The sequence below is a fragment of the Anabas testudineus genome, chromosome 10 (genome assembly GCF_900324465.2).
Source record: "Anabas testudineus chromosome 10, fAnaTes1.2, whole genome shotgun sequence".
NCBI lineage: Eukaryota > Metazoa > Chordata > Actinopteri > Anabantiformes > Anabantidae > Anabas > Anabas testudineus.
In genome coordinates this window covers 1,296,857-1,320,291 of record NC_046619.1, presented here as the reverse complement: position 1 = coordinate 1,320,291, position 23,435 = coordinate 1,296,857, and the positions used below count along the sequence as shown (strand labels likewise).

Below are 23,435 nucleotides of genomic sequence, written 5' to 3'. Positions count from 1 at the left end.
CATCCTCTCAAAGATGCCGGCCCCATATAATTTGCTCTGTTGAAACCAATAAGCGCGGCGGTTATCAGATATGGCTCGCACTCCAAGTGAAGCTTATTGAGAATATAAGTCTGCGCGGCGCGACTCATTACTTCCAGAACGACTCGGGGCAAAAATGGAATCAGGGGAACCTTCAAAATTGGCTTTTGCTGGCTAAGTGGAGTCCATGACACGCTTATGAGGATGTACTATTCTAATGTTTGTTGTGGTGGGAACTTTTAGGAGTGAGACACGGATTAACAAGAGCTATAAAAGAGACTTATCAGCCTGTGCCCCCCCCCCCCCGCCTCCTTTGTCTTCCACAGAAGCATATCAGAGGCTCTGACATATCAAAATGAAATCAGTCCAGAGCATCTGATTACTACTATGAATTCAGCTTTAGAAAACAGTTTTGCAGAGCAACATGAAAATGACTTTGGATTTTATCTGACACGAGCCGGGGCTAATTCTCACTTGGCGTTTCTCGGCTGGGGGCGGCACAGTCTGAATAGATGGTAATTGTAGGTTTGGGTTGTCGGAGGCCCTGGCCAGATGGCCTGGTGCTGTTCTCATAAAGCTCCGCTTGCCCGGTTGTTTGCTCTCTGAGCGACACTCTGAGTGTGCAGGATGGTAATTTGGTCGGATCGGGAGGCGCAAGCTTCCATATGACATTATCAGGCAATAAGAGGATGAGGAGGTTTGGGAAAAGAGCACACGTGGGAGTCAGCTGGGTGGATGGGCAAAGCACTGGTCATAGCATAACCCGCAATTAAATAGAAAGATAAAAAAAATCTATCAGCTGTAAAAACCTAAATAACTCTGGAGTTGTTGCTTCTGTGGTTTTATCTGTGGCATAATCACAGTAAGAAAAGAATGAAGAAAGAAACATTAACATGTGGTGGTGTGGTGATGATTGTTGAAGTGATCAAGCACATGTAACTAGGCTGGCTGAAGGCCATGTTTCCTACTGGCATCATTATTCTGAGCGCGTTGTACACACATGACAAAAGACATGAGCTGGCACACGTTGGGAATTGGAACCATAACAATGTAAGTCTGCCGCGGGTCAGGGTGCGGCTGTGTTAAAAGTGGCTGAGCCCGGAATAATTCCTCCTCTGGCCCATTGTTGTGACACACTTTTAATGCCGGGGTGTCTTCAGCGCTGGGGAGGGAAGTGGGGGAGAGAGAGCTGCCATCAATAGTCCCTCCTGTGCTGCTTGAAGGAGGCCATTCTGGTGATTTAGGAGGAGAGGGGGGCCAGCGAGTGTGGGGAGGTGGGGGAGTGGGGGTGTTTTGTGTGGAACAGAGACGCAGTTTGGGTGCGGGGCGGTTTGGAGTGAGAGAGACTCGAGCGGCGGCACAGCAGAGCAGAGCAGAGCGCACGGCGCAGAGCGCACACACGCAGGCACACTCACTCACTCCCTCTCCCTCTCTCCCCCCCTCTCTCTCTCTCTCTCACACACTCACACAAACTGGGAGAAAGCTGCGTCTTTTCTTCGCCCAGACATCCACTCTCACTCATTCATTGGCGCACACACACAAGAGGCGACGGACATCTGTGGATATATGCAACAGATCTACCACAGGAGCGCGCCGCGTTTTGACTGCGTCTACAATTCTTATTTCCAAAAGAAGGGCGGTTGACTACTTTGTTATCTTATTATTTATTTACCTCTCTATTTTGTGGAGTTTTTGCGGACAGTGAGCAGCAGCAGAGGATTTAACATGCCAGACTTCTGAGAAGACATCATCTCCGCCCCCCCCCACCCCACCAATCCGATTTTTTTTTCCGTCTGTGGAAGTAATCTCCACATTGTGCGTGCAGAAATGATCCAAAACAAAGGATATATTTTTCCACCCACTCTTCTTAAACTATTGCTTTTGGTCGTGCTCTTTCACGGCGCAACCGGTAAGACTTTGAAATACAAAGTTTACGAGGAGCAGAAAGTAGGCACGGTCATTGCACGGTTAAAGGAGGATGTCGCCGGGGTTTTATCCAAACTACCAAGTTCCCTGACTTTTCGGTTTCGCGCAATGCAACGGGGGAGTACGCCGTTCCTGTCTGTCCGGGAGGAAGACGGGGAAATCAGCATTGCCACCAAAATCGACCGCGAGAAGCTTTGTGAGAAAAACTTGAACTGCTCGATTGAATTCGATGTGGTCACGCTCCCGACAGAATACTTGCAGCTGTTCCATGTGGAGGTGGAAGTGCTGGACATCAACGACAATTCCCCGTACTTCTCCCGCGCCATTCTGCACATCGAGATCTCCGAGAGCGCATCTGTGGGGACGCGCACCCCCCTGGACAGCGCCGTGGACGCAGACGTCGGAGAGAACTCCCTGCACACCTACTCCCTGACTCCAAATAACTTCTTCAAGATTGATATTAGAACCAGGACTGACGGGGCCAAATACGCAGAGCTGGTGGTGATGAGGGAGCTGGACCGAGAGGTGCAGTCCAGCTACCAGCTACAGCTCACAGCCTCCGATAATGGTGTACCACCCAAGTCTGGCTCCACTTTGCTCAATATCAGCATCTTAGATTCTAATGACAACAGCCCAGCCTTTGAGGAGCAAGCTTATATCATTAATTTGCTGGAAAACTCTCCACTCGGGACGCTAATCATTGATTTGAACGCCACAGATCCAGATGAGGGCACTAATGGAAAAATAGTCTACTCCTTCAGTAGCCATGTCTCACCAAAGATTTTGGAAACATTTAAGATCAATCCAGAAAATGGGCATATTACCCTCATTAAGAAAGTGGACTTTGAAACTACTGCTTCCTATGAGTTAGATGTTCAGGCTCAGGACTTGGGCCCAAACTCCATCCCTGGACTTTGTAAAATTGTGGTTAAAGTAGTGGATGTTAATGACAACAAACCAGAGATAAACATCAATCTGATGACCCCTGGCAAAGAGGAAGTAGCTTATATTTCAGAGGGAGCCCCTGTGGACACCTTCATAGCTCTGGTGCGTATTGATGACAGTGATGCAGGGCTCAATGGTGAGGTGGTGTGCAGGCTGCATGGACATGGCCACTTCAGACTCCAGAAGACCTACGAGAAGAATTACATGATCCTCACCAATGTCTCATTGGACAGGGAGAAAAGGTCAGAGTACAGTCTCACAGTTATCGCTGAGGACAAGGGATCTCCTAGCCTCTCCACCATCAAACATTTCACTGTTCAGGTGTTGGATGAAAATGACAACCCTCCACGCTTTGAAAAGAGTCGCTATGAGGTCTTTAAATCAGAGAACAACTCTCCGGGAGCTTATCTGATGACCGTGGTGGCTTCAGATCCAGATCTGGGCACTAATGGCCAGGTCACTTACAGCATTATAGATGCAATGGTTCAAACTAGCCCTATCTCCACCTACGTCACCATTGACCCCTCTAATGGTGCCATCTATGCCTTACGCAGCTTTGACCACGAAGACGTTAGCCGGATCACCTTCACTGTTCAGGCACGTGATGGGGGAAACCCAGCACTGTCAGCAAACACGACCGTCCTGCTGACAGTTTTGGATGAAAATGACAACCCACCCATTATCCACTCCCCCTCCCTTCGGAATCACACTGCTGAGCTTCCAGTGTGGAAGTATGCATCACCGGGTCAGCTGATCACTGCACTTAAAGTCACAGACCGTGATGCTGGAGCCAATGGAGAGGTGAGCTGTGCCATTATTGGTGGCAACGAGGATGGGCTGTTTGTGATGGATGCCCGGCGATGTGAGCTCAGGACCAATGCCAGTCTGGAGCAGGCTCCACGGGATGTAATGGAAATCAGGGTGGAAGTGCAGGACAGAGGCACCAGTCGACTGTCCACTGGGGCCCTCCTCAGGCTCTCCTTGCAAGAGAACATGGACATCCTTCCCCCTCTCTACCCTACTGGGTCCAGTCAAGCCTCACTGGATCTCTCTCTCATCGTCATCATCTCTCTTGGTGCTGTCTGTGCTTTACTCCTCATAGTCATGGTGATGTTTGCCACTGCCCGCTGCAACCGTGAGAAGAAAGACCCTAGACACAACTACAACTGCCGTGTGGCAGAGAACAGCTACCAGAATCACCCCAAGAAGCCTGCCAGGCAGATCCACAAGACGGACATCACCCTGGTACCGACCGCCAACGGGACTCTGCCCGTTAGGTCACACCCACGCTCCCCCTCAGCCTCCCCTACACCTGAGAGGGGCACGCTGGGGAGCAGGCAGAGCCATCACAGCCGCCAGTCACTGAACAGCCTGGTCACTATCTCCTCCAATCATGTAACAGAGAATTTTGCGCTGGAGCTGGCCCACGCCACACCTCCTGTTGAGGTAAGACAAATAGATTTCAGTTCATTTTATTTAATTATTTATTTTCCAAAAACACAGGATAAACAAGTTCCAAAATTATTTTATAACCTTTCTGTCCAGAATCACATTTGTTGTCTTATATTAAGTATTTACTTTAATTTGCCCCCATATTTTGTTACCTCAAGCTTTATGTTTCATTTTGTTCACCATCACATTCAGGATCAGTTCATAAATTGTCATACCACCCCTCACCTCAACCCTTTCCCCACAATGTCCCCCCACTCAACATTGTCTTGTGGCCTTGCTTGTTTGACTCCATTCATTTTCCCCTCTTCATTTTCCCTTTATTTTTGTCTTTTTCTTTCTTTCTTTCTTTTTTCTTGTTTCTCTTGGAATTGTAGCAAGTCTCACAGCTTCTGTCCATGCTCCACCAGGGCCAGTACCAGCCACGACCAAGCTTCAGAGGCAACAAATACACCAGGAGCTACAGGTAATGCACATGCAAAATTACCTTTGTTGTCAAACAATAGAGGTAGTAAGGTCAGAATTAAGGAATGCACTTTTGTGTGATAAATCGTGATAAACTGTCTCTACATGGTTTTGTTTGGTGTCAGTACTTTTACATAGCTCCTTACATCTAGATCCTGTAGTTTTTTGGTTTGGAGTCAAACTATATGCTCAAAAACTTCCCATTTGCACTCTGTGCCTCTCTTTGCGCATTATTATTCATAAGTAGCATGACATTTCTATAACCATTTGATAATATGATGTCACTAATTAGTCTTTGTCTGTCCGTGTGCAGATATGCCCTGAATGAGATGGATAAGTTCAGTCTGAAAGACAGCGGCCGTGGAGATAGCGAGGCTGGGGACAGCGACTATGAGCCTGGCAGGGAGTCGCCCATGGATAGGCTCCTTGGTGAGGGCTTTACTGAGATATATGCTCCTGATGGCCAGCACAGAACGCATGCAGGTACACCCCCTGGCCCAGTATCCACAACACCCCACAACCCTCCCTTCATATTCCATCACTCCTCTCCTGTCTCTTTAGGATCTTGTCCTGAATCCAAATGTATTAGTTTTTACAGCTCTTCCCAAAAACTCACTGTCAGCTCTTCAAGCACAGGACTGTGCCAGATGTCTTAGACTGTCATGAGTGTATTAAAGGAAAAATTAAATAGCTTTGTTTCATAAATCCACACAGGGTTATTATTTACTGCAGTCATAGATCACATTCATGAAATTATCCCTTATATAGTAAAAATTCTAACATGGGTCAGATTTACACAAAACAAATGGATGTGAACTATATAAGTACGCTTCTGCCTGTATATATGTCTCCCAAGACACAAAGAGGGGTTTTGTATACTGAAGACATTAACTCTGGAATATAAGCACTTGATATTACTTAGCGTGCTGAAGCCTCATATTAGCTACAGCTGAACTTAAGCTGAACTAACAGAGTGATAAGTGTGGAGTTTGTCTTCATCTCCCTAACTCTTAAGTTAAGCTAGAAAGGATCACTACAAGGCCACAGATCAATCATTCGACATACTTAAAACCAAATGAGTATTTGTGTACAGTATATAATAAAACAGCTTTTTAACTTTTCTCTATTCTAAAAATAGCAGTCAACAGGATTCCATACATAAATCCACATTACAAAGGACAAGTCTATTGCTGAGATCATGAGAATCCTTTCACCTATGAACATGTCAGAACAGATTAAGAAACTTTGGGTTTCACTTCATGTATTAGATGTCCATTAGCAAATCATTGTTTTTGTCTTTCCTGCATGGCACGCTGCACGCACATGGGCCTAAGATGTTTGTGAATGATACTGCATGTAGAGGACTCAACTAGTTGGTTTTACCTCACTGTCACTAAGTTCATAAAATATTTCTCCAGATTGATTATCTGATCTCCTTTAGAGTAACCCACCTCCCCTACCTTAACAGTGCATGGAGTTTCCATTCCCTCTACGGTTAAGTCAACAATGGAGAACTTCGAACACTTATTATTGATTGACTTACTGCCATTAGTATATTTTATCCACCTAGCATTGAATACCTGGCAGGTTTCATTGACTAGGTGAGTTAGAAACACTCGGTTTCACATTCTAAACTTCCGCAGACTTCCAGCCCGTCTTAGCTTATGTCACACAGGTTGTGAGCTGCCGCAGCTTCTTTTATCACGCCATCCCTCTCCTCCCAGAGCTCCCTCTTCTTTCCAGCCAGCTTCCCACACAGCCATCACTCGACACTGCGTTTGAGCTACATCCCAATTAAAGTCGCCCCAGACGGGCAGACAATCTCATCACTAACACCTCCTTCCCCCCTTCCTTTATACCTTTGTGGAGGAGTTCTGCTCGTTAGTCACTTTCCTTTTTCCCCACCTTCAAACCTTCACTTTCAGCCATCCAAACCGAAGCCCTCCTGCTCCTCTGATGAAAAGGAGGCATTTAATTGCCATGTGACGAGTAGTTGCTATGGAGTCAGCTCGGAGTTGCACTCATGATTAAGCCCTGAAGAGCATAATTACATTTTAAAGCTCACATTTCTGCTTCTGTATGTTCACCCCGCCTCCCACCCCCTTGTCCACTGCAGCATAGATGATTTTGAGCAGTGTTTACTAGGTGCCCTGTCATTATGGCTGTGTATGGTAGCCCTCTTCGCTCAAGGGAAGAATCAGGTAGAAATTCGCGGTTTGCAGTCCATCTAGACGTAGCAGAGTTTATACAGTATATAAACATACGTGTATTTTCAGCCTGGCAAAAGGAAACGCTTCACGACACTAAAAGGAAATATGAAATTCTATAAAACATTAACAATGGAATGACAGCTACTCTGCACTCTTTATTCTCTATTGTCTTTTTAAACAAATACATTGGGAGTTTGCTTGCGCTCCAAGGTACTGATGAACATTGATCTCATACGGTGTGTTTTTTGTCCTAGAGTCTGGATGTGGTTAACCAAAACTAACACAAAGACTATAACCAGAGAAAACTACTACTCTGGTTCAAAGCACAAAAATACATCTAACAACACCTCCAAGATTAAGGCTAAGCAGGACTGGTTGAGGATGAAGCGTTGGTCATTCAAGGTGTCCATCGAGCCAGCTTTGATTCCAGCTGCTTCCACTCTGAATGCTGAGCTAGATTTAACACTCATAGTGATCTTCTCATTCTAAATGGTTTAAATTATCAACCGCTATAGATGTGATAAGTACTACTCTGACTGGCTGACAAAAAGTTGCATATTATCTTGTGTGGTTCTAGAGGTTTGAATAACATTTACTAGTCAGAAAGATTCTACTGAGTTGCAATATTTATTTATTTATTTACATTTTGACCAATCTTGTTTGAGCAGTCGTAAAAATCTAAGTTTTAACACATGAAACTGCACTGCTGCACTAAATTGATGGAAAGTCCCTTTAAATATGTCCTTGCAGACTGCTAGAGCTCACTGCCAATGTTCCTTGTCTTTCTCTGTGCTCAGCCCTCCTGCTGCTGCTACTGCTATCAGACATCAGGGATAAAAGTAAAATTTGTTTTCTGATAAAATCCAATAAAATAAAAGCTGTGAAGTAAACAAACACTATCAACAGCAAACCGTTTAGTTGTGGGTTCTGAGCAAGTCAGATAATTCATTGCCAAGAAAATCAGTAAGAAAGAACTGATTTGACTGAATTGACTTTGCAGTTTGTCAGACAAGAAGGCTTTCAATTAGTGCTTGCCTGGTGTATTATATTTTATTTTATTTTTAAATTTTTATACACAAATCATTTGGGTTAAATCTTTCATTTTTTACCCTTTCATCAGCAGGGCACCCAATCTGCTGCTGCCCCCACGCTGTTTTTTTTTTTCCTTCCAGTGCATTCAAATGCACTTTTCATCTGCTCTAAGATGTATTATAAATGTTCCTTTCATGTTAATGAGGGGATAATGAAGTCCCTCAATGGCATGACTGAAAAGTGCCGTGCTCCTTTAATGAAGGCTTTAAGTTGGCATATTTGATTTGTCTAATTTATTCTTCAGAGATTTTCTATTTGAAGATTTAATATTGAAAAGAGCGACTTGAAAGGGAAAAATGCAGGGCTTTTAGCGGAGGAGTTATTTTGAATGCGTAATAGGCATTGATCGGCCTTGCTGAATTGTCTCTCTGTGGTAAATACATTGGAAGGTAGCAGGCAGTGCTCCTAGAGAGAGCCTTTCAGACTAATTAGGGCAGATTTTCAAAGATAGGGCAGTAAAAACACCTGAGGAGAGGCAGACAAATATTCGCTGGATGGAAAACCGACTCAACTCAGGAATCTTCTTGTTTCTTAACATGTTTCTTAATCACAAAGCAGAAGCATTATTATTGTTATTAGCATTTTTTATTATTATTATTAATTTGTCTTATAGTATTATAACTGTGGTGATTAGAGCCCTTTAATTTAATACCCTACCTGCCCACTGTTCCCTTGTTACAGCTTGTCACATTCAGACATTTAAATATACACATATAACATTTGGTGCACTGCAGTACAGCCTCATTTCCTAATCAATATGGTGTAAATTGAGATAGAACAATTAGTTGAGTAACCAGCTAGTCAAAGAACAGATAATGGATTAGTTACTTCCGCTGGTAATCAACCGAGTGACAAACATTCTCTGATTCCAGCTTCTCGGTTGAAAGGGCTTTTCTCAGTTCTATGTATTGATACTTAAATATCTTTGTAGTTGGACCACTTGAACAACACATTAGAGTTTTGAACAAAGCAATGAAGCATAAAATAATTATTTAACTGATTATGTAAATGTGTATCAGCTGCTACAGACACGGTTAAGTTGATATCAAACAGGAACTGACTTTTGATGACCAGCTTTACCTATTTCTGAATACGGGGACTATGAATGCAGCTTAGTATTCCTTGATGCTCATGGGCTTTTTGTCTTTCCCTCCAGCTATGAGGCTCTGCACAGAGGAGTGTCGTGTCCTGGGTCACTCAGATCAGTGCTGGATGCCCCCACTGGCCTCCCATCCCTCATCATCCTCTGACTATCGCAGCAATCTCTACATCCCTGGGGAAGAGTCCAATCAAGCCAGCGACCCATTGCAGGAAAAGATCCCACAACCCTGCACCGACACTGGGACTGCCCGGAACCAAAGCTTCTCCACCTTTGGCAAGGATCTGAGTGGGGAAGATGGAGGAGAAGAGGAAGGGGGAGAGGACAGGGGGAGTGAAGAAAGAGATGAAGACCTATGTGGAACCACGTCACTCTTGTCAGAGATGAGCAGTGTGTTCCAGAGGTTGCTACCCCAGGGTCTGGACTCATACGTCCAGGTCAATGAGAACCAGAAGGGGACTAGCCTCAGTGGGGTGGGTGTACCTATGACTGGATCTTTAGATCGCAGGAGAGGCCATCTGCCAGGCAAGCCCAGCCCTTCTGTCCACCAGCAGGGTGTGGCAGCCTGGGCTGCCAACACACATTTCCAGAATCCAGGAAGCAGCATTGGCCCATCTGGACACCACCAGGGCGGCAGCTACCACACCCTGAAGCCCAGCACTAAGCTCAGCTCCCAGAGCTGTAGCCAAAAGGGCTCACAGGCACCCAAAAACAGTCCTCAGAACAGCGGCCACACACCTAAACCCCACAGCAGCCCCCTGCTCACGGCACTGGTCAGTCCAAATCTAGTGCAGCCTTCCCCGGCTCCTGTGCCCGTACCAGTGCCGCTTCCCGGGCCCTCCTCCAAGTGGCTGCCTGCCATGGAGGAGATCCCAGAGAACTATGAAGAGGACGATTTCGACTCGGTGCTCAGCCACCTTCAGGGCAAACGCAGCGACAGCCGACACGAGCTGGTGGATGCCAGCGAGCTGGTGGCCGAGATCAACAAACTCTTACAGGATGTTCGGCAGAGCTAAACTTCCTGTTTCTAATGTTAATTATTTATTTATCACCCACTGACTGCTTACTGTTACCTTCAGAATAAAAGTGGAGGACTGTGGGTGACAAAAGGAAACAAAGACAAAAAACAAGACCTGCAATTGTCGTTAAAGTTGCATTTCCAATGTGATAATTGTGTTTTGTGAATGCTAAATATCCAAAAAATATTTGTAATTGCTGGTTTGGTACACAATGTACACTATGTGACTGTATTTATCTTTGTATTTTAAAAATACATTTGTACACTTATATTTATAAAAGAAATGTATATAAACTTAATCAGAAGTTTATTTTTATATTTTTGAATGCATGTTGAGTACAAAAGCATTGAATCAAGACTTTGACATGCGATTGACATTCTACGTATTTAAGTTGTCTTTTGTATTGTGATTCTTTTTTTTATTTGCCACTATGATATGTACACATGAATATATGAATTAATTAATGGAAGTAACTTGGACACTTGTCTTTGTGGTCTATTGTGGGGAAGGGGACAAACACAAATAAAAATATTAATACAGAAACATTATTGAGTCTGTGTTGTTTATGTACATATGAGTTTAGTTAGGAAAACAGGGAAGGAGTTACTTTCCAACTGTGAATGTCTCTTCTGGTGGAGCTGGTTTGCCAATGGCTGTTTAAAATTTGAGGAGTTACCTTTCTTTACTCATAGCTTTAGTGTGTGATGATTTCAGTACACTGCCATGACAAAGTGTTAAGCAGAGAAAGGACTTAACTTCCTTGAATTCAGAAATGACTGCAGCAAATGTAGAAATGTTTAGTTAATTAACTGATCTGACAATCAATAACAAGTTAGTCAACAACCTACAAAATCAGTTAATTATTTCCAAAGTTAACTTGGCCATTTATTTAGATTAATGTATGTATTATTTAAAAAAGACAAATTAATGATAGTAACTGGTAATATTAGTAATTAGCTACAATCCTAGCCTTGTTTATGAAAACACAAAATTGTCATGTTCACTAAAAGCTCAAAGAATGAAAGAGTGTGTAAAGGCAAAATAAAACATTGTGGTGGGTTTGCCCTTTACTAAACCCACCATAAGTCTCTAACTTCCCATCAGAAGACATGGTTCTTGTCTGTGTTTGCAATTTGTATGACTCACTCCTGCTCATAGGAGAAAAAAGCTTTGAAGCATTTCCACAAACACTAAATGACTTGATAGAGCCTGGATTGTCGTCTCGGCTCAGGAAAACAAAGAAAGGCTCTGCGTTCTGTCAGCAATCTCCGAGCCACTTGAATTCACAAAACAAAAGGATCAAACTCGGATGTGTTTTGGCTGATGGGGGGGAAATGTGCCGTGGAAGCAGATGGAAGTAACTGTTTTGAAGAGACACAAAAGAGGTGGTAAGAGTTTTATGGGGGGGGGGTTGGTTTGATGTAGAAGTCTCCCTCCTCTGTTGCCTTAACACAGCTAGATAATGGGTGACACCTAGAGGTTCACTATGTGCACTGTAAACCAGTGATCCTGCCACTTACCACCACATTACTACTTCTACTAGGACTAGCAGCACCAAGTCCTGACATGAAACCAGAGTGGGCAGAGAGAGAGCAGACAACTGGAGAGAGCCCCCTGGAGGAGAATTCACCCAACTGCAGATTTAAGAGAAAACTGCTGCAGGAGAAAACCAAACACCCACACGCCAAACACACAAGATGTGTTACTATCAACATACAAAAGGCCACAATAAATTGTACTACCTTTTTACAGGATAAAAACTAAAATCTTTGTGCCTTTCTGAATAACAGTGCTAAAGAATATATAAAGAGTAAAATGTTTAACTCAAGCAGAAGCAGAACATTTAAAAATATTTATTTTGGACGGACTACTGTCTACCTCAGTGGTCTATATAAAAAAGACTGTGGGGAGACAAGCAAAAAGAAAATATTATGTTAACTCTAGTGAGAAAAAAAGAAATGAAATAAATTGATCCTTGTTCTCAGATCTCAGCGTTGGCTACTGTACCAGTTAGTTTCAGAATTTCTCCATGAATCTTTAATTGGCTTTGCCCCACATATGAACTACTCACAGTGTGAAGCAGAGAACTCTTACGTCCTCTGGTCCAGTACTTCTACTTATTCTCATGGTTCAGTTTTTGTCGTCCAAATCACAAAATCTTTTACCGCATCCACATCCTCCAACAATACTAACAAATATAATTTTCAGTAACAGAATAAATTAAATAAGAGAAATAGGACTGATGGAGACCTCTTCCTTGTCTGTTTCTGCAGTCTGATATTCTCTGCTTTAGTGGAGGCAGAATGAGAGTGAGCATTACTGAGAGAACGGGGAGGGAATATTAGACAAATACAATGTAGAGAGGGGGTGAATACGACAGTAGAGAGCATGAGAGAGAGAGAGAGAGGTAGAGAGGCATAAAAGAGGTGTTCATTAGCCATTTTTCCCACATCACACGCACACACACACACACACACACACACTGCTATTGTTCAGCTGATGGTCTTTTATGTGACCACTCTAAGCACTCCTATTCTGTGTGTGTGTGTGTACATGTTGGACAACACACCTCCCACTGTGACTATAAGCTGTCTGTCACACTACAGTGCTGCTACATGTACTCCACACACACACATTAATACACTGTGTTTAACACACATGTTCATTTAATGTTGTAGCACAGTAAAAAACCTAACTGACCTGATTGTCTCACCTGGCTGTGTCCACTCACTGAGGTCAACTGGCTTCTTTCCTGCTCCTTGTGACCATTCCTAATTTAATTCAGACATTGTTTCTGAAAAAGGTCCATCTTTTCCAGCTTTTCAGCTTTTCTCATAATGCTAGCATTATGAGAACACATATAAATCTGGTATACATTGTATCAGCACTCATGTCGTGTCTCTTGTCTGATCAAATTGCTCGGTCAGAACCAACTGTAGTGTTACCTAGCGCTTGCTTATTGCATACTTATTGAGACAGTGGAGTCCTCCTTAGTTGTCCACTTGGACTTGTGATCTGACACTGATGTACCTTGATCTTGGGGTTCACCTCTAATCTCTTTGGAGGTTGTTCTGAGTTGTTTGGTTACCATTCATCTTGTCTGTCTCTTTTAATTTGTCATCAGTTGTCTTCTTGTGGTCATATCCTGGGAGGACACTTCTCACCATTTATATAGACAGACTGATTGATTACTGATTTGAAGACACCTGTGATGCTAATTTCAGGACACATTTTAGTTAACATGTCCCTATGCTCAAATTATTTAACATCTTTTCTAGGGGTACCATCATTGATAGTTTTTTTTGGTACATTTTTATTTATTATTACTTTTGTCAGTTTCAAGTTCTTTTAATGACCATTGTAGGTTTTTCTTTCTTTAACAGAAGGGTACAAACACTGTTGTTAATGTGTGGTCTAAGCTATGCCCATATTCAAGCTTGTTCCTCAGTGCTTCTTATATCTATATAATATAATATTTTCTGTTGTTCTGCTGCTCACCTGAGCTCTCTCTGAAGAGATCATTTGTATGGATCTATTCATGTTAAAACCCTGTGACTTTACCAGCCGTTCTCTTACTTTCTTATCCACCTGCCCTCTGAGATCTGGTACCGACCCAGCAATGTTTATTTGAACTGTTGTCAACAGTGTCTGTTTAGTAATGATTTTTCACCTTCAACACATCTAAGACTCTTTTCTAGTATGTCATCCAAAATCCATTAAATATATTGTCACAGATGACAATACATCAATCAATGCATCAATCGACTGAATCTTCATTGAGTTTGGTTGTCAAACTGCAGATGATTTTTTCAAAAATCTGCTGAAACCAGAGCTCTTCCGTAACTTTCTGTCTGTCTCATCTTTCACTTCCATCTCATGAAATGGAAACACTACTTTAATGTTTTTCTCCTTGACTGAGATATTTAAAATGTCTTTGGACCCCATTATGGCAACAACAACAGTATTTGTCATTTCCCAGTTGAGGCACTGCTGCCAGTGACCACATGTTGCAGCATTTGCCCACTGTTAAGACAACTCTGATTTGGGATAGACTACTGTAGAGAAATCGACTCAATTTGACTGATGAAATAAGAAATAAGAAAATCCCTGAGTGTTCTCAACAAGATGGATTGCTGCCGTCTAACCTCTGTTGGTCAGACAGTCAATGCAAAACTGGTAATGACAACATATCCATCATAATACATACCACACGCACACACACACACACAGCACAGTAGAAAATCTCATTCTGCATAAACACTGAGATGCCTCAACGTGTGTATCAGCAAACACTCACCCACACACTGTGACAATAGTAGCGTTGTTGGCTTCATTCCTGCTGTCACACAGATGTTGATGTTTTACTTATGGTTCCTAGACTTTCCAAATGTAGAATGGGAGGCAGAGCCTTTAGCTATCATAGCTATATTGATACACTGAGCTCCTCTCCTCTCTCCTCTATCCATTCAAATTCCACCATTGCATGTCATTAACTTTGTGTCTTCTCTCTCCTGTAATTGTGTTTCCTCCTCTCTGCCTCTCTCTGAACTGTATCCTTGGCCTGGGGCTGTACATCTCCAGAATCCAGTCGACCTGCCCAATGTTTTTGCTCTTTGTTGCTATTTTTGTTGCCTGCTGTTCTTTTCTCTCTCCTCTTTCCACTCACCCCAACCGGTCGAGGCAGATGGCCGCCCACTATGAGCCTGGTTCTGCTGGAGGTTTCTTCCTCTAAAGGGAGTTTTTCCTCTCCACTGTTGCCTAAAGCTTGCTCAAATGGGATTGTTGGGTTTTCTCTATAATTTTCTTGTATAAATATTTTCTGTAAGGTCTCAAACCTTACACTGTAAAGTTCCTTGAGATGACTTCTGTTTTGAATTGGCGCTATACAAATAAAATTGAACTGAAATTGAAATGAATGTAATCTGCACTGATGTGACAGTAGACTGTGTTTGTGTGTGTGTGTGTGTGTGTGTGTGTGTGTGCATGCGCACGAGAGAGCGATATCACAGTGTGTGTGTGTGTGTGTGTGTTTATGTCACCCATTTAGAATAGGAGCATTTTTAATTCTTGGTTTCTTTGTGTGATCATGTGTATAAGTTAGCCATGAGTGTACATGGCCTGAGGCCACTGTGTGGACCAATTTAGTTGAACATCATCTTTGTGAAGACATTTTGGTTGGATCACAAAAATCATAACACAAAAAAACTGATCTTTTATGTCTTTATTAAGAGCAAGGATAAAAACTTGAAGATCTGTAGACTGGTGAGTTTCTAAAGTCTTTGGCATTACTTTGTAACCCTTTCCAGCTTTATTTAAATAATCAATTCTTGATGATTAGATAGATGCTCTGAAAGCTCTATTTGGCCAGGCATCCAATTAGCTTCTTGGAGGTCATTATTCTAAGGGTTCACGTACCTTTTCCACTAGCACTATGAGGTTTTTATGGTTGTTCTCAATAAAGACATAAAATATCTGATTTTATTGTGTTATTATTTTACACACATTATCTTGTTAATACTCTTGACTTGAGATGAAGATCAGATCACAGTTTATGACAAATGAATCCAGAAAACCATGAAATTCCACAGTCTAGTAGGTATCTGCTTTGATGCAACTGAGTGTGTGTGAGCCTGTGTGAGCAGTAGTAAGGCAGTGGAATGGGCAGTGGAAATGTGTGTGTTAGTGTGTTTGTGTGTGTCTGTTAGGGCTCAATAAGCCATTGTAATCTTCCTGTACATGGCAGTAAACACCTTGCTGGCTACTATCTGTGAACACAGTGGGGGCAACCCACAGCAGATTAGCTTGATATAAGTGCTTTTTGTGTGTGTGTGTGTGTGTGTGTGTGTGTGTGAGAGAGAGAGAGAGAGAGAGAGAGAGAGTCTGTGTCAGACATACAAAGCCGATGGAAGTCAATGTCCTCTAACCATAGCTGCACAGTATTTGGTTTTGAAGACTTGAGTTTTTTCCTCAGTGGCCAAATATGTCATACATAAATGTATTCATACATACATGAAATGATACTGAAATTATAGCGTTTGTTCAATATTCAATCAATTTTCTCTCTCTTTTTAGTCTTGAGGTGAATTTTTGACTGCTTAATCTTCCATAATGTTCATTATTTAATCTCTAACTGTGTTGGTCTGTGTGTTTGCTGCTGCTCTACAAATCATAGACAGTAGATTTCTAAGTGAAGGCAGCTGCCCACTGTTGCTGGAAATAAGAGTGACGGGAGCAGTGAGGTTGAATGTTATAGTAAAGAATGATGTTAAAGCCAAAACACTGAGCTCCAGCACAGTGACACACTCAGAAGTTAGTTTTTTATGTTTCTCTCATATTTTGCCAATAATACGTCCTCCTCTGCCCCCAGTGGACAAAAGTCATAACTCCCACAGCTGCTAGAGGGCACTGACATGCTTCTGGGAAGTTGAGTATCTGAAAAGATAAAGGTAGGGGTGTTGGTGGCTATGTCTCTTGCCCATCGTTTTAGCCTCAAACTATGGACATGTGTGGTGCTACACTTGGTTGTTCATGGTAAAAGTGAAGCGTCTGAAAATGACAAGAACCATGTGTCTGGATTAAAGAGTTATTTATTCTTAACTAGGCTTCTTCTTAAAGAGAGCTGGTACTCATATAATCAGACTTGCAAATAATGCGGACAGAAAGCTAAAATGAATCTGGTTTCTGAGAGTAATGTCAAATGAGAAACCAAAGCTGCACGGTTAGATACCTGGAAATGCAAACTTTTTTAACCATGCACCTTCAAAGGCAGCCTTTTTCATATCCACCAAGTGCAGTATTCCCCCAGTGCCACATAATCAGAACTCAGAGCTGCTGCTGGCCATTGCACAGTTCCAGCATCAGCAGTAGCTGAAGAGCAGTGTGACTGATCTGTGTCACACTCTATGTGTGTGTGTATGTGTGTGCCAGCGTATCACTCACCTGAGTCACAGTGTAACACGATGCATACGCAGACTTGGCAAAGTATCGCTCTGCACTAACTAACCTGTCACATACGTTTTTTTTCCATGCAGCACTACATCAACAGCACCTGATTAATTACCAAACAAACCCATCTCCCTGCCAAAGAGATACAGACACTGCTGCTAATGAATTAATCTGCTATCAAAGCTGCCTCGCATATTAATAAAGAAATGCACCGTGAACCCATCTCACACCTTCTAAAATAAAGCTGTGTTTAGGGGCGACAGGGAGTGTGTGTGTGTGTTTATAATCACAGGCTGACCCCGTGTGATGATGAGCAACTGGGCTTAAAGCTGTGTTTAAAGGCAACAGTGGTTTTTAAAGCACGAAGACAAAGGGAACAATACAATATATTGAAGACATGTCTATTTAGTATCTGTGTGTGTGTGTGTGGGTGGATGTGTGGGTGTGTGCGTGCATGTGTGTGTTTTGTGGACATTGCATTTTCACAAAAACAGCCACTTACTGATTTCTTACTTATATGACAGCCAGTTTATGACAAGAGTGTGTAGCCAACCTCTCACTGTACGTGTGTTTAGACTAATTGCACATTATTTCATACCACTAGGTGGAGCTCTTTCTTTTCCTCAAGAGCCTTAGCTCACTTTCTGCTCTGCTCCCCTCCCTGTGGATGTGGCTGCCAACTCTCTGACTAAAGCAGCAAATGGATCAGCAGCAGAATAACAAAAGGATGGATATGATCCCTCGATATCCCCTCTTTCTCCAACTATGGCCTCCTTTCCAACTGGCACCAGCATGTGTCTCATATCTGGCATGTGTCTCTGTTCTGATTTAGGCGGATTACATTTACACCTGGTGTTAAAATGCATGCCCGGTATACACACTTAAATCGGATTTCTCCTCCCTTTGCCAAAGCCTCAACAGATTGCTGCGCACATCTGTTATCGCTTTTTTTCTTTTTACACCACCAGCAATGCATAAATGATAAGTTTAACTGTGAGATACAGTTTGTGCACCTTCTATGCTCCAGATCAACTTCAGTCACAGGTAGAACTGGTCTGGCACAGCTCTCAACTGTGGAGCAGTTGCATCAGAAACAACAGTCTGTCTTACTATACACGCTTGTGTTGTTATACTCAAAATAAACAGCACTTTTTCACACAGTTATAGTCGGAGATACATGAATATGCTCTGAAGCCCAGAGGCAAAAATAACCTTTAGAGTCTCTTTTCACCCTCCTCTTCCACTCTGTGTGCATTATTCATGTATTGCTTAGGCATCATTTGTGTTTAGACATTTGATTAAACATAAACTCGTTTGCAAATAGTACAGTTTATGTTAATAAACTGAATAACAGAGGACCTGAAACCACACTTCGGGCACAGGATTAGTGACAATTTGACGTGAGCACATTAAACACTAACAATGGCCAACCTACAATCGAAACATCATAGACTACTGAAAGTCAAGTGGCTCATGATTCATCATTTCATCTTTTTTCTCGAGGTTTAATAACTGTTTTAATATTGTTTTACATCACCAGTGATTGTCAACACACACCGATGCAAATGGTGTGCAAATATGTATCTGAGGGTAAGTAGCTCCAAGGTGAACAGATGTAGCTTCTGCTGGCTGGCTGAGGTAGGTTTCCTCTTTATAGTCCGAAGACATACACTTAGATTATTTGGTGACTCTAAAGGTCAATTCAGTATACAATAGAAAAAGTAAACAATTTTCTGTACAGGACAAAACACACAATGTATCTTAATACTCCCCCAAAAGAATATAGAATTTGTGATGTTCAACTAGTTTAAAGGGGAAACAATGCCATTAGTATATTTGCATGCACTTAGGGAGTCTTTTTAATTAGCAGATTTGAGACCAAATAAACAAAGTCCTGATGGATTTCAGTTGCAGCTGAGTTTGGAGTGCCAGAATATGAAGATGAAAGATGGTAATGGATATGGACACTGCTTTGCTGGAAGATTGAGCTGGTGATGTGTTGGATTGTCTTGGCTCTCTGCTCCTCGTTGCCTGTCAGGTGGGAGACTTTTGTTGGGTCTGACTGCCAAGAAAATGCATCCTCTCACAAGGATACAGAGTCCTGGAGGGCCAGTCAGTCTCTGGGGAGGGGTAGTTCTACTTCTGAAAGTTCCCACTCTTTTGAATGAACATGTCCTTCTTATAACAATTATAACATAACATCCTCTTTCTTTGGAACCACATGCTTTGTCTGTGTGTGTGGTTTGACCACGTTCCGGGTGCTTTGGGCTGTGGCACTGGGACAGTATGTGCAGTACGTCATGGTCCTCCTTGTTGTTGGTGATAACTTTCAAGCTGTCTCCAGCTGCAGTGAAGATCCAGTTTGACAGTCAATCCTGTCTGCTCTTTCAACCACCACCCATAGAGGCAAAGCACTGAAAAATGACACTTAAAAAAAAATTCAGAATCTCTTTCCAGAACCAGTGGCCATGACAAACAGGATGTTCTGCATCATAAACAGTTTGCCGTTTTTTATTATATAATAAGTATAATCAAAATAAATGCCAGTAAAATTTCTCATGTGTAAATAAATACTTATTTGGATGAACCATCTCATAACTGAAAGCAAATACATTTATATTTTAGATATGTCAATGGACAATTCTGCTATGGTAGTAAAACAAAATTTATCAGCTGGTAAAAAGCTACTTGCTTTTATTTGTCCCCATTCACTGGTGTTCATACAGAGTAGAAATGCACCCTAGTGTATCCATTAGAAACATTAGAAATATATGTCTTAATAGGCTCACATTCATTTATCTTATTTATCAGTATTTGTTCTTAATAACATTATTATTATTATTGTTTGATGGATTGAGACTCTGTTACAGGCTCTAAGTTCATGTTGTCAGCGCCTCTGCATCCAGGATCACACCTGAAATCTGTCCTTTCTTGTGGTCGTCCATCTTTATTTTGACACAAGAACAAGTGTGGAAATTAGTAGAAGCGTTAGTGTTAGGGATTAGACATTTTCTTTCACCATGAGTTTATTACTTTACTGTTAAAATCACCATGTTTACCACATTAAATTTAGAATGCTTACTTATTATCTGTATAGTTTATTATTGGAATTAACCTTCCATCCACATTTATTCTGTTATGAGCCATTAGATCAATACATATTCATTCATTTAGACTGAGTGTAGTTCATTCTTTTGGAATAGGAGACAGAGATTAGTTATCAAATCATTTCACTGTCTGATGTGAGGACACTTAGCGATTCCAATCAATGAAACTGTTCAAGTTAATTAAGGATAATAAACTGGTATGAAGAGTAGATCTCTCAGTCACAATTACATTAACATTTATTCATTTAGCAGACGCTTCTCTTCAAAGGGAGATACAAAGCAAGCAAAAAAGCCAAGTCCAGAAAAAAACATACAACGTGCTACAGGAAGAATTGTGTCCGTGAAGATTCTCAGTTGTCCAGGTGAAGTTATCTGGAAGTTGAGTCATGACAACTGAACTTCCTTCTTATTAGGTAAAACATTTTGCTGCTCATCCAAGTAGCTTCTTCAGTCTGAAGATAGTTGGTTAGAGATTAGAGACATATTTATCCTCCAGGTTTGGCTTCACTCCACCCCTGGCTTGAACAGGTTCGTTAGATGGAAACAATAGAGGGTAGGATGTGAAGGATGTCATACTCACACCTCTGCCCACCCCCTCCTACCACCTAAAGTGCATTGTTGTGTCCAACCTGGTACCGGTGTGAATTGGATCTGATCTCTCTGGGTATAGATGAAAGGGCAGCATGATAAATAGAAGACAGGCTGTGTCTAAGTCCTCCACCTCTGTTGAGTGAGCGGGTGTTGATTTGCACATGCAAGGCTTCCTTCACCCCTTTATTAACCCACTCTTCTTCTCTTACCAATATGCGGACATCATTGTCCTCGAATGAGTGTCCTTTGTCCTTTAGATGAAGGTACACAGCTGATTCAGGTCCTGAGGTGTTACTTGTCCTGTGCTGTGCCGTCCTCCTGTGTAGCGGCTGTTTGGTTTTCTCTAAAGAAACTGCCCCTTTATTGTATTGTTGCATGATTGTTGCTTAACACTGTTTGTCATTGAGGGTCTGCTGGGGCCCCATGTGCCAGGCCTGGGTTCAGTTCCTCCAATCATCATCAAGTCAATCACTAAGGAATGCCACTGATTCCCTGAAATTGTTCATATGTGCAACACGAAAACAAACAAACATACATACAACTGGCAGCGTTCACCGTCTCTCTGAGCTCTGTTTCTTCTCCATCTTGTTGCCTTGCTTATCTCTCTTCTGTTCCTCTTTCCTGATGCAAAATTGCTGTCTTCTCAGCCATGAGTGATTGACTCTAGCAGAGCTGATTGCTTCTAATTACTCCAACATGCCGCTGATTAAACCTCTGACATACACTGGAACTCATGTGGGTTTAACTAAAACGCACACCCATTAACAAGTTTTACTCCAGCACACATGCAAATACAAAATGTTCATGAGGACCCAATTTCAGCTGTGCTCAGCTGATTTTGACCTCAAAATCAAGTGGTTTAAACAATATAGATAGACAGATGGATTGTTTCTAACCAGGATACTGACTTATTGTCTAACAGCACCTGTTGGACCTATGAGTATGAGTATGAGTATGAGTATGAATCAGACTATAGTTTTTCTCCAAATCCAGCGTGACAGCATGACAGTGTGATGTGTCCAAACCCGAGTTTGTGTGGTGTTCTTTTGTCTGTTTGTTTTTTTGGCCACCTTATGATATCTTATGATAAAGAAGGAAACATTTAGGCCATTTCACCATCTTAAAAATGGATCTGGGTGACTAAACCCCAGTCTCTGTTTCTGTCTGAGCCCTCGGTTATTGACAGGTCGTGTTGAGTTTGGTTTGCGTGGTCACCCTCTAGTGCACAGATCTCAGCAATGTCTTAGTGAGCTCATACTGTATTTATCAAAAATGATAGAACTGTCAGCATTAAGATAAAAGTACCTGACCATACATACAGTACACAAATAAACACATTCGACAGGATGGGAAGGATTACTCATTTGGACTCCACTGCACAGCAAGGCAGACGGCAAAATCAATTAAGTATAGCTTGTGGCTTCACTGGTTAAAGCATCTGCAAATATTTGATAAATGTCAGCTCTCTTGTTGCCCAGTCTGTCTCCACACTGGCTGAAATCCTCCCTAATCTCAGGAAACTCCACACACAGAAAGTCGAGAATGTCACCGTTTTTCAACATTCACCTCCTGATTATTACTACAGCCAGTGTGCTGCAGCTATAGGAACGGGTACAATGTCACGTAGTATCTGCAATAGTAGTCAACAATCAGATAACAAACTACCTACCTAACTATTAGTTAAATGCTTGGATGTGATTGTATCTCCAATTCTCGCTTGAACTGTATTGTAAGAGAGTAAAAGGGCAATATCAGCAAGTCAATCAGCATGCTCCATAACCCCATATACAGTACAGGTAGAAACAGTGGTCATGGTGTTTCTGTTTGAAACTGCCTTTTCATAGTGAATGTAGCTTTCATTAAGCTGATAGATAATTGTACAACATTAAAGTAGTAGTTAGTGTACTGACCATGGCAGTGTCACATCCAAAGGGAAATATCGAGCTCAGCACAGGGAGCGGCAGGGATTTGGGGAGTTGGGAGTGACAGTAATGATGACCTTAACATCTGATTGAACCGCTTTTCTAGGTTTTTGTGTGTAAAAGTCAAGATCTCTGGTGGTGGATGTGGCCAGCAGAGAGCTCAGGAACTGCAGCAACAAGTAATGTCATACCTGCAGGCATCCAGTCTGTGAACAGCAGAATGGATGATCTCTGGGACAGGCTTGAATGAGACTGGTATCCCTGTCTGTCCAGAGACCCCCCTGCCTCACGTTACCGCACATTCTAAAAAGTAGGTGACACATAAATCCTTGGTTCTTGAGTCTGCAGCAGCTCCAGCAGCCATGCTTTTCCCAGTTATGCTCATTTACATGTATTCTGCAAAGAAACGTTATTCCAGTGAAGTCTTATTTGGGCAGCTTTGATAATATTTATTTTTATTATGAAACACAATATGGGGCGGCAGGGTGGTGTAGGTGGTGTGGTTAACACTGACGCGGGATGAAATCCACGGGTTGGCTTGGTTTCTTATCCTGTGCAGTCTGCATGTTCTACTCAGTACTTTGGCTTTCTCCCACCTCCAAAAGAAAGTTGGGATAGGCTCCAGCATTCCTGCGACCCTTCAGAGG

General features: G+C 42.3%; 1 protein-coding gene across 3 annotated transcripts; it reads left to right on the top strand.

Moving 5' to 3' along the window:
• Positions 1–1,392: 1,392 nt before the first annotated feature.
• Positions 1,393–10,733, top strand: pcdh18b (protocadherin 18b). Of its 3 annotated transcripts, none has more exons than XM_026358559.1 (4): positions 1,393–4,335; positions 4,749–4,804; positions 5,117–5,286; positions 9,262–10,733. In XM_026358559.1, the coding sequence occupies exons 1-4, from the start codon at positions 1,846–1,848 to the stop codon at positions 10,218–10,220; spliced, it is 3,675 nt and encodes a 1,224-aa protein (XP_026214344.1). In that variant the 5' UTR covers positions 1,393–1,845; the 3' UTR covers positions 10,221–10,733. The 3 variants fall into 3 exon arrangements, with proteins under 3 accessions (XP_026214344.1, XP_026214345.1, XP_026214343.1); XM_026358560.1 differs by having other exon boundaries at positions 4,716–4,804; positions 5,117–5,232; XM_026358558.1 differs by having other exon boundaries at positions 4,716–4,804.
• Positions 10,734–23,435: the final 12,702 nt, after the last annotated feature.

Bases quoted from the DNA above. Each gene is read 5' to 3' on its own strand.
- pcdh18b (XM_026358558.1), top strand. From the start codon at position 1,846: ATGATCCAAAACAAAGGATATATTTTTCCACCCACTCTTCTTAAACTA. The intron at 4,336-4,715 runs GTAAGACAAATA...TTGGAATTGTAG, and splicing joins ACGCCACACCTCCTGTTGAG to CAAGTCTCACAGCTTCTGTC. The intron at 5,287-9,261 runs GTACACCCCCTG...CTTTCCCTCCAG, and splicing joins CCAGCACAGAACGCATGCAG to CTATGAGGCTCTGCACAGAG.